Source organism: Scardinius erythrophthalmus (genome assembly GCF_964197995.2).
Source record: "Scardinius erythrophthalmus genome assembly, chromosome: 12".
Lineage (NCBI taxonomy): Eukaryota > Metazoa > Chordata > Actinopteri > Cypriniformes > Leuciscidae > Scardinius > Scardinius erythrophthalmus.
Genome location: NC_138232.1, coordinates 30,171,231 through 30,186,603, shown reverse-complemented (window position 1 = coordinate 30,186,603; position 15,373 = coordinate 30,171,231). Strand labels below are relative to the sequence as shown.

General features: G+C 41.7%; 1 protein-coding gene across 2 annotated transcripts in view; it reads left to right on the top strand.

The window, feature by feature from the left end:
• Positions 1-5,540: 5,540 nt before the first annotated feature.
• Positions 5,541-15,373, top strand: part of cacng5a (calcium channel, voltage-dependent, gamma subunit 5a) — a gene marked incomplete at both ends in the record, with an annotated part of 56,654 nt that continues 46,821 nt past the window's right edge. The window contains 2 exons of one of the 2 annotated variants that reach the window (XM_081381845.1): positions 5,541-5,736; positions 9,691-9,732. In XM_081381845.1, coding sequence (XP_081237971.1) covers positions 5,541-5,736; positions 9,691-9,732 — 238 coding nt within the window. The remainder of the gene's footprint in view (positions 5,737-9,690; positions 9,733-15,373) is intronic. The other variant, XM_081381846.1, reaches the window with a different exon arrangement.

The window sequence follows — 15,373 nt, the reverse complement described above, 5'->3', positions numbered from 1 at the left end:
GTGTGTGTCTGTGCATGTGGATTTGTATGTGTGTATGTGTGTGTCTGTGCGTGTGGATGTCAGTGTGTGTGCATGCTTGCGTTTGTTTGTATTCCTGCATGTGTGTGTGTGACAGTATCATCCTAAACCAGCATCCCTTCGCTCAACAGCACCATCTACAGGCCGATGAGTGTACAGTCACTAAATGTGCACATAAATTAATTTATTTTATACCCCCCATGGATGAAATTCTACAAAACTTAGCAGAGGATACCCCCAGAGGATGTCAAGTTAATCATACACATGAAATATGGTGCAGTTCTGAACATCTCCACTGAAGATAGGGGCGATTAAAGCAGAATAATATTGCATTTTCATTTTTTATGGGAGGGGCGCAAATCACAAATGAGTGATTATGGGCTAGGTTGATGTGGGCCCTTAAGAGCAACATACCATAAACATTTCTTCATCCTCGGTGCCACGGTTCAGGTAGTTATTTAGGAAAAACTGCATTTTTTTGGGTTTGGGGGGGCCCAGCGCGGGGGGGGGGGAGTGGCCCCCGGGGACCAAACGAAATTTTTCCTTAGAAGTCTAGTGGGGCTACATGCCCACCAAATTTCATGTTCCCCGGTGCTTCGGTGTCCCTGGTATCGTTGACGAAAAATTTACGGGGGCCCCAGCGCGGGGGGGGAAGTGGCCCCCGGGGACCAAACAAAATTTTTCCGTAAAAGTCTAGTAGACCAACATACCATAAAAATTTCTTCATCCTCGGTGCCATGGTTCAGGTAGTTATTTAGGAAAAACTGCATTTTTTTGGGTTTGGGGGGGCCCAGCGCGGGGGGGGGGAGTGGCCCCCGGGGACCAAACGAAATTTTTCCGTAGAAGTCTAGTGGGGCTACATGCCCACCAAATTTCATGTTCCCCGGTGCTTCGGTGTCCCTGGTATCGTTGACGAAAAATTTACGGGGGCCCCAGCGCGGGGGGGGGAAGTGGCCCCCGGGGACCAAATGAAATTTTTCCGTAAAAGTCTAGTAGACCAACATACCATAAAAATTTCTTCATCCTCGGTGCCACGGTTCAGGTAGTTATTTAGGAAAAACTGCATTTTTTGGGGTTTGGGGGGGCCCAGCGCGGGGGGGGAGTGGCCCCCGGGGACCAAACGAAATTTTTCCTTAGAAGTCTAGTGGGGCTACATGCCCACCAAATTTCATGTTCCCCGGTGCTTCGGTGTCCCTGGTATCGTTGACGAAAAATTTACGGGGGCCCCAGCGCGGGGGGGGGGGGAAGTGGCCCCCGGGGACCAAACGAAATTTTTCCATAAAAGTCTAGTAGACCAACATACCATAAAAATGTCTTCATCCTCGGTGCCACGGTTCAGGTAGTTATTTAGGAAAAACTGCATTTTTTGGGGTTTGGGGGGGCCCAGCGCGGGGGGGGAGTGGCCCCCGGGGACCAAACGAAATTTTTCCTTAGAAGTCTAGTGGGGCTACATGCCCACCAAATTTCATGTTCCCCGGTGCTTCGGTGTCCCTGGTATCGTTGACGAAAAATTTACGGGGGCCCCAGCGCGGGGGGGGGGAAGTGGCCCCCGGGGACCAAACGAAATTTTTCCGTAAAAGTCTAGTAGACCAACATACCATAAAAATTTCTTCATCCTCGGTGCCACGGTTCAGGTAGTTATTTAGGAAAAACTGCATTTTTTGGGGTTTGGGGGGGCCCAGCGTGGGGGGGGAGTGGCCCCCGGGGACCAAACGAAATTTTTCCTTAGAAGTCTAGTGGGGCTACATGCCCACCAAATTTCATGTTCCCCGGTGCTTCGGTGTCCCTGGTATCGTTGACGAAAAATTCAGTAAGGTGACGAAAAAAAAAAAAAAAAAAACTTTGACAATCCCTATATGACCGCTTTCGCTAGCTACGCTAGCGGCGGTCATAATAAGGCATAAGATCTACGAATGTTATCTACGAATGATGTGTAACACATTTACAAGTGATAAATAGTTTACACTTAAGATTAGGGGATGCAGAAAGTGTTGTAAATGATGTATTCATGCGTTTACACATCATTGTGTTGAACACTGTTACTTACCTGTTACAAATGATCTGTACATGTATACAAGGCATTTGCAACACTTTCTGCACCCTCTAATTGCTACGTACATAAAAAAAAACATAATTTATTAAACATTTATGAAACGCATATTCATGTTTTGTAAATGATTAGTTAATCATTAATTAGTTAATCATTAACTAATCAATTGTAAATTACTTATAACTGAATCTACAAAACATACATAAAATAATTAACATATCACTTATTAATAATTTATGAACGCATAGTGATGTTTCTTAAATAATTAGTTAATCATTTACTTATCACTTGTACTTCATCTACAAAACATAAATAAAATGTTAGTATATCACTTGCTAATCATTTATGAATGTTTTGTAAATGATTCGTTCATCATTAACTTATAAATGACTTACAAATTAACGTTATTATAAAGTGTTACCCAATGTACAGCACTTTGGATCAATCTATATTGTGTTAAATGTGCTTTATAAATAAATGTTGTTGTTGTTGTTGATGTGATCTTACGTTATTTCCTGTATCAATCCTGTCTTTGTTTGATTGTGAAATGTAATTTGTAGACCAGGCAGAGATGTCTGCAATTCTTCCAATTGAAAAGTTGTGTAATGTGTGACCCCCATCACAGATACTTCATGTAGTGTGCACACAACAGCAACTTATTTGTACCCCAGACAGTCATGTAGTGTGAGAAGAACAGTGATCTGAAGACTTTGAAAATCATGTGTTCCACACATAAATTTCGTCATGCACATATTTTCCCAAGGTCGCACCTCCTTTCTCTCGTCATTTCTGCTCCTGTTCTATCAAATCTCCCTAACCCTATACCTTGCCTCAACAAATGAATACTTATAGAAGTGAATGATAACTTAATGATAACTTCTCAAGCAATGGAATGGCATGACCTTTTTTCCTCCTCAACAATATCCAATTGTACACTATCCAAGTGCTGTACACGCATCTCCGGCTTAGGGGGATTTTACCAAGGCCGCTGGTTCACATCTGCGTGGCCTCCTCAGTTCCTAAACATCCTTTTCAAACTGTATCCCCTTGTTTTTGCAGTCTTCCTATTCCTAAAATCAAACCATTGGCACCCGAGGCAAATCCAACTCCAACCCTAGTACCACCATATTCAAAATCGATCTTCCCATAAAACACCCTCTAAAGTCACTCCTCGATGCATCCCTTGACTCCATGCAAGCAGTCTCTCAGAGGACCTTCAAATCCAACTGGACAACCAGGAAATGTTTTAAATGTAATCTCTTTTCAACAAAGTGCCACTCCCCAAATTTTCTCTTTATCCATCACACAATTCATGTCATATCTCAACCCCTCTACAGGTCTCCAAGTCACTTCCATCAAAGGCTTTAAGCGGAATCCAGTTTTTCCATAAACTCATTTTTTGAAAACCATCCCCAGGAATAAATAACCCGCAGACTTAACTCCTCATCAAAGGCATTAACAATGCCAACCTGCATGCCCTAATAACAGACAACCTCTACATAGATACTTACTCACTAGATGCACCTCCACCCTCCATGCAGGTTACCACTTTGTTAACACACCCTGTATGCTCAAAGCAATGTTCATCCTGGTTTTCTTTGATTTTTCTCTGCTGATTAGAATTCACCTCAAAATTGTATCTAAAGGTCTGCCCTACATTTTTTTAAGGTTTAAAAGTGTTAGATTAAGAAACTATTTCATTTTTTATAAAACAAAGTAAAACAGATCAAACTAAAAAAATAACATTTAATTTACATTTTAAAGCTGCCCACTCCCGTTCAACCTTAATACTCTCTCATCCTACCTGTATTACAGACTCTCTCTCTAATCAAATATCAATCCAAACCACAATTCGTTGATGATGATAATCACACAGTATCACAAATTTGTTTTCAAAAATACGTCAAATTAGTCCTCATCCAATCCAGCATCTTAGCTGACCAATATTCCAGCCACTCCTTTTGTATAGGAGCAGCAACCACCACCACTCAAAAGGTTATTTTAGAACAGCAGATCCACTCTCTCGTTCGTTGGTCTTCTGAAGTCTTCCAGAGCTACATCCGATCCAACTGTTTCCATACCAAGAATGCTCATCAATCAGCATACTTATACTTACTTTTAGACACTACCTGTGAATTTACCCTCCTGTTTTGTTCCCTAATTACTCAGTACGTCACTCATCATCCGCTTTATCCAGATTGCACCTTTTATCATGCAGACAAATACCATACCTATAGGCTAATTATAAATTCAAACAATATACATTCATGTATGAAAATGAATACATTCATTAAAGTAATACAATAATCCAAATGCTGCTCACACAACCCTCCAGTTCATTATCTAGATGCCACCCACATTAATTTGTATTGTGAGCTCTCCCTATTCTAAGTGCAGAGTGAGCTCACTGGTCCGAATCGCAGTGAGGGCTCACCCATTTATTTTGCACCCCAGGCTCTCCTGTTTGCATCGCAGTGTGGGCTCCCCCATACGAGGGTATATGTGTTACATAGTAACCCTAACCGGGTTAATTTTTCCCTTTGAATCGTAAAGTGAGCTCTCCTGTCCGAACACAGTGAGTGTCCCCGTTCAATTTTCTGCTGGGGTCGCCCTTCCAAATGCTGCGATCATAAAGCCTACTCGGTTAGTTCCCTTTGGATTGCAGCGTGAGCCCTCCTTTTCGAATGGTCAACCTTCTGCCCATAGTGTTGTCACAAGTACCGACTTCAGTACCAAGTCGGTACTGAAATAAAAAAAAATTGACGCTTTGAGCGCTGTTGAGCAGAGTCGTAAACACCTTTGATTGGCCATTGTGTTCACATGCTCAATGAATATGTCTGTGATTGTCTACAATGATCAACGCATTGGCGCATTTGAGAGCACATGGAAGTGTTTGAAAGTGTTTTGAAAGCGGAAGCATTTGAAAGCACAAGCAGACATCTATCTGAGCTGAAGCCTGCTTTGAAATACTCCCGTGTGTATCTAAGTGCTTAGTGAAGATGGTGCACCTGTGAAGGTGCATTGATATATATTTACAATATGTTTTTGAAGCGCTGATCATTGTAGACAATCACAGACATATTTGATGAGCACGTGAACACAATGGGCAATCAGAGGAGTTTACGATTTCGCTCAACAGCGCTCAAAGCGTCACATTTTTTAAATTTCATTACCAAATTTCTTCGGTACCGAAGTTGGTACTTTTGACAACACTAGCCCAATGTATCCCATAACCTTGATCAAATGATTCTGTGCATACAACTGCAGAAACAATCTTGATGCAAAGAATAGTGTTGTTAATGTTTTGAGTTGTGTTGTAGGCTCCTTTGTAACTTAAAAACTGATTACTTGGCATTTTAAAAAACTATTTTGATGTTAAATAGAAGATTAAGTTATTTAAGCTTATTTAAGCTCTTTTCTCTTTCATACAGCTCCTGATTTCTGCAGCTTGCACCCCCTGCTGATGTGAAAGATGAGTTTGTGTGGCAGAAAGGCACTGACACTCCTCAGCAGTGTGTTTGCTGTGTGTAGTCTGGGGTTGCTGGGTATTGCCGTCAGCACCGACTACTGGCTCTATCTGGAAGAGGGGGTCATCCTACCTCTCAATCAGAGCACTGAAATTCGTATGTCTCTCCATTCAGGGCTCTGGAGGGTTTGTTTTCTTGCAGGTAAGTTTCTGTGTGTGTGTGTGTGTGTGTGTGTGTGTGTGTGTGTGTGTGTGTGTGTGTGTGTGTGTGTGTGTGTGTGTGCGCGCGTGCGTGTGTGTGTGTGTGTGTGTGTGTGTGAGACAGAGAGAGAGAGAGAGAGAGAGAGAGACTTAGGCCCAATCCCAATTCTATTTTATACCCCTTCGCCTACCCCTTACCCTTGCCCCTTGAAACAGAGTTGGTGTTCACGTAGGGGTGAAAATATTCCCCTAAGAAATGGGACATCACTACTACACCGTTACACGTCATTTTACGTCGTCGCTAGCGCCTACGTCACAGGAGATATGCCAATGTTTATCACAAACTTCCAAGATGCCGTCGTCATGCTGTAGTCGTCTCAATTGCGTGGGTTACAGTTATTCTTTTTTGCATTTTTCTTGTGAAGTTTGCAGAAAACAACGGAGATGACGATATCTTCAACGCCTAAGTATTTTTGGACTTCAGAAAACATTGCTCGTTGTAAGCGCGAAAACGAACACCCCCGGGTTTCCTCAGGTGTCCCTGTTTGATAAAGAACATACAAGACTGGTTGATCATGTTGCAAAAAGCACGAAACTGTGTAAGCACTGTTCGTTTATATCGTGTTCACATATAACCACAAGAAAACAATGCGTTCATAGCAGATGTACGGTAAAAGATAAGCCAATCCCCTGCTGCAATTACATTCACCAGTTATCAGACATGAAAATATGTTGCGGGATTATCGTTAGCGAACTTCAGCGATTTTTTTGCAAACGTTTCTTTGAAGAACATGACTGTAAATATGAACACAAGATTGAATGTGACATAAAGAAAATGATTATTGGCAGACATGTTGCCTCTGTAGCCAGTGTATGCAGGTACATTTCTCAAACCCGTTCGTTTGAAGTGTGGTCCCGAAAAATCTTCGTTTCAAGGGCTATCTGGCCCTTCCCCCTACCCCTACCCCTCCAGCCAAAAGAGAATCGAGACAACCCTACCCCTTCACGGGAACGCGCAGTGGGGTAGGGGAAAGTGAAGGGGTAAGGGGTAAAATTGGGATTGGGCCGTAACATCTCATAATAATGATAAACTTTCTCATAATAATGACTTAACATCTCATAATAATGGGAAACTTTTTCGTAATAATTACTTATTTTCTCGCACTTCTACGCATGCGCAAAGCAGCAGAGCAGAAGGGAGTGCCAAGCTAGCGACATCCGCTGGTCAAAGCCGTGTAATGCATCACAGCAAACATATGGCACGCTCTGCAGTGAATAACATTAATGATAAATTATCAGCATATGAGACGGGTTTCCATACTAGATAGTCTTTTATTCATTTGTAATATTCATTTGTATTTTTGTGTATGATCAAGCAGCAACATGATCCATGGATTTCAAATAGATGGAGGAATAAGACAGGACACCTTTCCAAATCTGTTAAAGAACGCTTCATCTGGAAATCTGTGTACAAACATATTCAAGCAGTTATGTTTTTGGATAAGGGTCCGTTCATTCAGAACGCGCTTTTTCATTCCATGTTAATTCACACATTGTTCGACCGGACATAGCTGTTTTATATATATATATATATAGGTTATTTGTGTTTGCTCACGTGATATCAGGAAGCAATGTAATACACACACGTTTCTTCAACTTAAAAATATCTTACTTTACTGCAACCATCTGTTTCTGCTTCTTTATCATATTTATAGTGTGTGATTTATAAAATACCTTATCCTACATCACATATTTTGATTTTGGACGTCTGGTCACTTTATATCTTATATCAGAATATTATATTACCTTTAAGCCTACTATGAATATTAAAATACGCCGAAACATTGCACCTGCCATACAGATTACATTGAGTGGAGCGGGTGACCGGTCTAAGATGGCGGGCCCACAGCTCGACCGCGCCAGTAGGCAGTAGCGGACGATATAGGGCATCTAGAAAGTTTCTCATTATTATGACTTTAAAATAATCTTCTTTTTTTTACTCAACCGTGGCGGAAACGGGCTTCCGTAGTGACGTAGCTAGGTGATGACAAAACATTTTTTAATCTAAATGTTCTTGTGCGTGGTTTAATGTATAATAAATAAGCACATTCCTGTTCAGTCATTCAAGCTGTCCTTAGCACATTAGTCCAAAGTTAGTACATTTAGAGAATTCTTGATGTATTTTCATGTTTACATAAGCTTTTTTGGGGTAAACTATATTTATCATGCTTTAGTTTTGTTAGTAAATCACGGATTTGGAAAATAATTTCAGCTGTGTGTTTTAGTTTTTCTGACAGCAACTGGTCTAGGAGCGATACATTCATAAAGTATTTATTTAGCTGTCAACGAAAATTTGGATTTAATTAAATGCAGTTTTCTTCTCCTATGGGAGAGAAGGGCAGAGATATTTTAATACATGGTCACTGTCTGCAGATGAAGCAAAGATCTTAAAGTCATATTACTACCGCTTCACATATGTCGAGAACAAAGCGAATGTGATATTTGCACATTATAAATTCCACTAAAAAGTGCAAGGCCTTTCGAGCAGTTTGTGATAGACCTACGTCTACTTGTCAAGGACTGTAATTATGCAAATAGTGACGAGATGATTCGCGATCGCATTGTGTTCGGGATATTCAGAGAGAAAGTTTTGAACGCTGGCTCTGAGTTAACACTTAAAAAGCTATAAATGTCGCTAGATTTAATGAGTTGGCACAGGCACAGGTAAAAAATATTTCAAGCAGTGAACATGCAGTGCACGCACCCTGTCCCATCACACATTAAAAGTCTTAATTCCAAAGCAATGTAACACTATATAAACAAAGAAATATGCCGAAAATTTGCAACCTAGAAATGCTACCCCAATCGAGTGACTGTAGACCTTTTAATCTGCAATAAACACAGCTCATTATTTCCATTCGGGACGAAACAATTGATTGGTTTGGGCGACTGTCACTCACTCTCGCAACCATGGCTACCACCCCTGTTGCTAGATCTGCCCATATGCGCGCGCACCCGTTTGATTTGAGGAGTGCAAGAGTGGCGCGGAACCTACGAACCACTGCGCTCCTTCTTCTCCACTCGTCTCAGGTAAATAAATGCGTCTTCCAGCTGAGCCTGAGCGTTTGGCGTCGCGCGTTCATGTGTTTTGGGGGCGTGGCTTTGGAAGCAGCTCAGAAGGAAGGGGGTGGAGTGAATGGAAATAATTAGCTGTGAGAGAGAGGTCTACAGACACTCGATTTTATACTCTCTTTTTCAGAGTACTTACATTTTAATTATGTATTGGTTTATAAAGACAGTTTAAACAAATTTGGAATGTTTTTTTGTTAGAAAAATCCTACCTACCCTGCCTTTAAATGGCAGAACATATTCAGGGTACTGTGTTAATGCTTAAAATGCCAATGTGTCAGCAAAAAAAACCAAAACAATAATCCATACGACTTGATAAAAAAAATGTTTAGGTGAAAAACATTACAATAAATGTATGTCAACCATTGTTGTGCATTCATGATGTTTAAATTTCACAAGCTTTTAAGTCAAAATCATTCAAACCATAGATACATGTTGGCCCTATACAAAACACATAAACGTGTTCCACAGAAGAAATAAAATGGGTTTGAAAAGACAAAATTACAATTATGAGTGAATGATGTAAGAATTTTTATTTCTGGGTAAAATTGTTCTTTCATTATTTGTCTAAAGCCTCAGATGATTCATTCAGTAATACACATTTACTTTATGCTATCTCATGTAAACTCTGGTCTGGTTTCCATTCCTTTTCTCTAACTTATCTTTCAACGCTGTACAGTCTTGCATGGCAGATCCTGTACCTCTTTATATTTAAATCTGCAGTGCCTTTACCTCACAAATAGCATGCTGGAATGTTTTATAACTTTGGTAATGGGACTTTGTAGATATACAGGCAACAAGTGATTTCAGTTCCTCTTCCTTTTAGAGTTACCAGCTCCAGCTCCAGTGTTACCAACTGGTAAATCAGGTATCTCTCTCTCTCTCTCTCTCTCTCTCTCTCTCTCTCTCTCTCTCTCTCTCTCTCTCTCTCTCTCTCCTTTACTTTTTGGAAGACCTATCCTACTGTTAAAAAAGTCAGTCACATTTTTTGTAATTTTTTTAAAGAAATTAATACTTTTATTCAGCAAAGACACATACATATTGCATAAGACACACAGCAGCAGTGTTGCAGCAGCTTTAGGAACGCCTCTGCGTGATTGTGTCATGAAGCACCTGAAATTAGTCCAATGGCGTGACGGAACGTCATAGGCGGGTGACGTGTCAGACCAGGAAACTATAGAGCATACCCAGAAATTGCAAATTCTAAACACGAAGGAGCTACCAACAGGGCCTGTAAGTCTCCAATTCTTTTAAGAGACGAGATAGCAAGAAAAAATATAGTCTGTAAGGTGAGGAACTTTTCTGGAACCTCTTCAATAGGCTCAAAGGGAGCCAAAGTAAGGCCTCCCAATTCAATGGCCAAATCCCAGGCCGGCGCTCTCGTGCGTAGTGCAGGTCTCAGTCTCAGTGTGCCACAAAGAAAATGAGTAACCAAAGGGTCTGTCCTTTGTGTGGTTGGCAGCTATGGCCGCAACGTACACCTTTAAGTTGGAGAGAAATTCTAGTACTGAACCAACAGGGCAGTTGACCGGGTCCAGCTGATGTTCTCTGCACCATGAAGTGAACAACCTCCACTTCAACGCATACAATTTATTCATGGAGGGAGCTCTGGATTGAAGTATGGTCTCAATGACCTCAGTAGAGAGACCAGGTTTTATGAGCTGGGCCCCCTCAGGGGCCAAGTCAACAGTTTCCACAACTATGGACGAGGGTGAAATATCGTCCCTCCTGATCGGAATCTCCAGAGGAGAGCCGTCGAGGAGGGATACCAGGTCTGAGAACCAAACTTGGGCCTACCAGAACGGGGCAATTAACAGCAGACTGGCCCAGTCCCGGCGAATCCTCTCCAGAACTCCCGGGAACAGAGTGATCGGGGGAAAAGCATACAGACGTAGCCTTGGCCATTTCTGTACCATGGCATCCAGTCTGAGAGGAGCTGGATGAGTGAGGGAGAACCACACTGGACAGTGGGTCATCTCTTGAAATGCAAACAGGTCTACTTCCGCTTGACCAAACTTCTCCCACAGGAGCTCCACCACCTCGGGGTGGAGTCTCCATTCCCCGGGCCTCAGCCCCTGCCTTGACAGTACGTCTTCTCCCTGGTTTTGATGAGTGATATAGACTGCTCTTTGAGAAAGCAAAAGAATAGAGTAAAATAGAGTCGAATCCTGTGAGAATAGAGTGAACTTTATAGTTAATTCCACTATGTTTGTCTGATATGAATAACACGTCTACTAGTGCTTATGTGTATTTAAATGTCTAAAACCTAAAATAAACATTATGGGGGTGGAAAACACTGCATAGTTGTTATGTATGACAAGTGCTGAGCACGCCTATCTCTGGCTCAGCACCAGCCAACATGCAAAAGCACAGTTTGAATCTGGCAGTTATGTCACGTCACTGAACATTCTAAATCCTATATGTGGGAACGTACTCTCAGGGGCACAAAAATAAAAATTCTATATATGGGACCATACCACTCAAAAGGTTAATACGCAAAGCACTAGAGTCTCAGAGAAACCTAGACTGAAAGGAAGAACTCGATATTGGTATGCTTTGCCTCCAAAAGCGAACCTTTGTCTATCCTGACAAACCAGTCCTCTGACCTGATTTGTGACACTCTCTGTTTGAGTGTAAGCATCTTGAACTTGAGCTTCTGAACTTTGCGGTTTAGTTGGCGCTGGTCTAGAATAAGATGCAACCCTCCATCCTTTTTTGGAACATTTTTTTTTTTTTTTTTTGGAACGGCTGTAAAAAAGTTTGACTCCCTGCTGGGAGGAGGAACCCATTCTATTGCCTATTTTCGCAAAAGAGCCTGAACTTCTTGCTGCATAACCAGAGCCTGCTCGGGGTCCACCGCCATAGGGAGGACCCTGTTGAACCTGGGCGGGCGAAACCCGAACTGAATTCTGTAACCCTTTTCTAAGAGAACATGTCACTGAAGGAAAAGCTGGACGATCTAGAAAATCGCTCACGGAGATCTAATGTGAGAGTTGTGGGCATCCCTTAAAGTTGGAAGGACAAGACCTGATCAAATTTATGACTGATTTTTTTGAGGAAGTACTGGGGAAAGACTTCTTCACGAGTCTTGTTCTTTCTCGTGCTCACCGAGTCGGACCCAACCCAACCAACGATGCAAGGGCCAAGCAGACCAAACCCAGAGTGTTTCTGGTTCTTTTTCACTTCTTCCAGGACAAGCATCGCATCCTCAGATTCAGTAAGCAACAGCGAGAGTTGCTCTTTCGCCAGCACCGGGTGTTTTTCCACAAGGATTTCAGCACTGAGCTGGGGAAAAAGCGGGTGGCATTCAAAGATGTGAAGTCTCGGCTCTACGAAAAGGGAGTCAGATTTAGTCTCTTGTACCCTACAAGGCTCCGGGTTACTCACGGAGGGAAAACACACTTGTTCAGCACGCCAAAAGAAGCCAACGAGTTCTACCATTCTAATTGGGCTGAAGAATAATGTGCAAAGACAAAGAAAAAAAAGATACTTTTTTAGTTTCATATGGTTTCATACATAGACTAAAAAAAAAAAAAAAAAGCCTCATACCATAACTATGTGCAAACCCGAGGTTGCATTGGAATTATGGTTATAAAATCGTACACTCCTTTTCTTTTTTTCAGCTGGATAACATATACAATTTTTGACATTATTTGAACCTCATTTTTATAAGGGGGCTGCACGTATATTGTATATGACTTCATTTGTTGGTTCGCATTCTTTGGTAGTTTTTCGTTGTTTTATCTGCGATCATCCTCAGTTGAGGAATTAGTTCTAGGAATTGTAATGTTCTTTTTTGGGGGGGGGGGCAACATTGTTTACCTCTGGTTTCTTGTATCTTCTTTGTCATTTACAATTCATGGCTAGAATTTGTTTTAGATCAAAACCCTTGCATGCTTCTAATTTCTGTATTATACAGTTATATAGGTGATGAAGATAGAGGTCATCCTGTGAGGCTTATGACATGTAATGTCAGGGGATTAAATTGTCCTGTTAAAAGAGCTAAAGTTTTCTCCCATCTTAAATCATTCAAACCAGATATATTGTTTTTAAAAGAAACACGTTTAAGACTGGATGATCACAACAGAATTCGTAAGATATGGGTTAGTCAAATTTTTCATTCCAAATGTAATTGCAGATCAAGAGGTGTGGCAGTTTTAATTAATAAGAGAGTACAGTTTATACCTTCTGACACAATCTGTGACCCTAATGGTCATTACATTGTTGTCTCTGGGTCTCTTTTTCAAGTCCCAGTGGTTTTAGTTAACATTTATGCTCCCAATTGGGATGTTCAGTTTGCAAATAGCCTCCTATCATTAATACCCCCTAGCTTAATACACATCATTTGTTATTCGCTGGTGATTTGGTGATGAACTGTGTTTTCGATCCTCAGCTTGATCGGTCCAGCACTAGTAGTAATGTTTCTGATATGGCAATGGCCTTTTCTCTATTTATACAACAGAATGGCTGTGTGGATCCTTAGATATTCTTAAACCCATTGACTAGACAATTCTCCTTTTATTCCCATGTCCATCATTCCTTTTCTAGACTAGATTATTTTTTTGTAGACAACTTGTTTATATCAATGATTAAGAAAGTTGACTACTCAGCTATAATTGTATCCAATCATGCGCCTGTGGTGCTGGACCTGCATTTCCCTTTGAACATCAGAGAATGACTAATATGGGCATTTAATCCATTACTGCTATCCAATGCTAAGTTCTGTAACTTTGTCTCAACTAGTATAGATAATAAAAAAATTACATAAATTAATCAACATAAAAAAAGAGTTGACTTGCAGACAAAGTTCAATTTTCTATCCACTTCTCAAGCAGAACAATTAATAATGAGGACGTGTGGTCTTTACTATGAATATGGAGACAAATCAAGTCGCTCTTGGCTCATCAGCTGAAATGTCAAAACGCCTCCTGTCTTTTTCTCAGATAAAAGACTTAAATCAAACTAATCTAAACTAAACTTAATTAGCTTAATTAATTAAGCAAACTTTTGCTTTACATCAGTGACCCCATATATAGTTGTCCTTTAATTATATCATTATTAGGTCGGTTTGGTACCTTTTCGGGATACAAATTACATTTCCAAAAAAGTGAATGTTTCCCCATTAATGATTTGCCATTACAAATTCCGCAAGAATCATTACCCTTTCCTTTTTCTTCAAATGGCTTTAAATATCTTGGAATTCATATTCATATTTATAAGAATTCTTCTTAGTTTGAAGCCAATAATAAAGCTCAGTTCAAAGAAGTAAAGACAGAGTTAGGAAGGTGGCGTAGTCTTCCCCTTACTTTAGCTGGAAGAATACATTCAGTGAAAATATAATTTCTTCCCAGGTTCCTTTATTATGACCGCCGCTAGCGTAGCTAGCGAAAGCGGTCATATAGGGATTGTCAAAGTTTTTTTTTTTTTTTTTTTCCGTCACCTAACTGAATTTTTCGTCAACGATACCAGGGACACCGAAGCACCGGGGAACATGAAATTTGGTGGGCATGTAGCCCCACTAGACTTCTAAGGAAAAATTTCGTTTGGTCCCCGGGGGCCACTCCCCCCCCGCGCTGGGCCCCCCCAAACCCAAAAAAATGCAGTTTTTCCTAAATAACTACCTGAACCGTGGCACCGAGGATGAAGAAATTTTTATGGTATGTTGGTCTACTAGACTTTTACGGAAAAATTTCATTTGGTCCCCGGGGGCCACTCCCCCCCCCGCGCTGGGGCCCCCGTAAATTTTTCGTCAACGATACCAGAGACACCGAAGCACCGGGGAACATGAAATTTGGTGGGCATGTAGCCCCATTAGACTTCTAAGGAAAAATTTCGTTTGGTCCCCGGGGGCCACTAACCCCCCGCGCTGGGCCCCCCCAAACCCAAAAAAATGCAGTTTTTCCTAAATAACTACCTGAACCGTGGCACCGAGGATGAAGAAATTTTTATGGTATGTTGGTCTACTAGACTTTTACGGAAAAATTTCGTTTGGTCCCCGGGGGCCACTCCCCCCCCCCCGCGCTGGGGCCCCCGTAAATTTTTCGTCAACGATACCAGGGACACCGAAGCACCGGGGAACATGAAATTTGGTGGGCATGTAGCCCCATTAGACTTCTAAGGAAAAATTTCGTTTGGTCCCCGGGGGCCACTCCCCCCCCGCGCTGGGCCCCCCCAAACCCAAAAAAATGCAGTTTTTCCTAAATAACTACCTGAACCATGGCACCGAGGATGAAGAAATTTTTATGGTATGTTGGTCTACTAGACTTTTACGGAAAAATTTCGTTTGGTCCCCGGGGGCCACTTCCCCCCCCGCGCTGGGGCCCCCGTAAATTTTTCGTCAACGATACCAGAGACACCGAAGCACCGGGGAACATGAAATTTGGTGGGCATGTAGCCCCACTAGACTTCTACGGAAAAATTTCGTTTGGTCCCCGGGGGCCACTCCCCCCCCGCGCTGGGCCCCCCCAAACCCAAAAAAAAGCAGTTTTTCCTAAATAACTACCTGAACC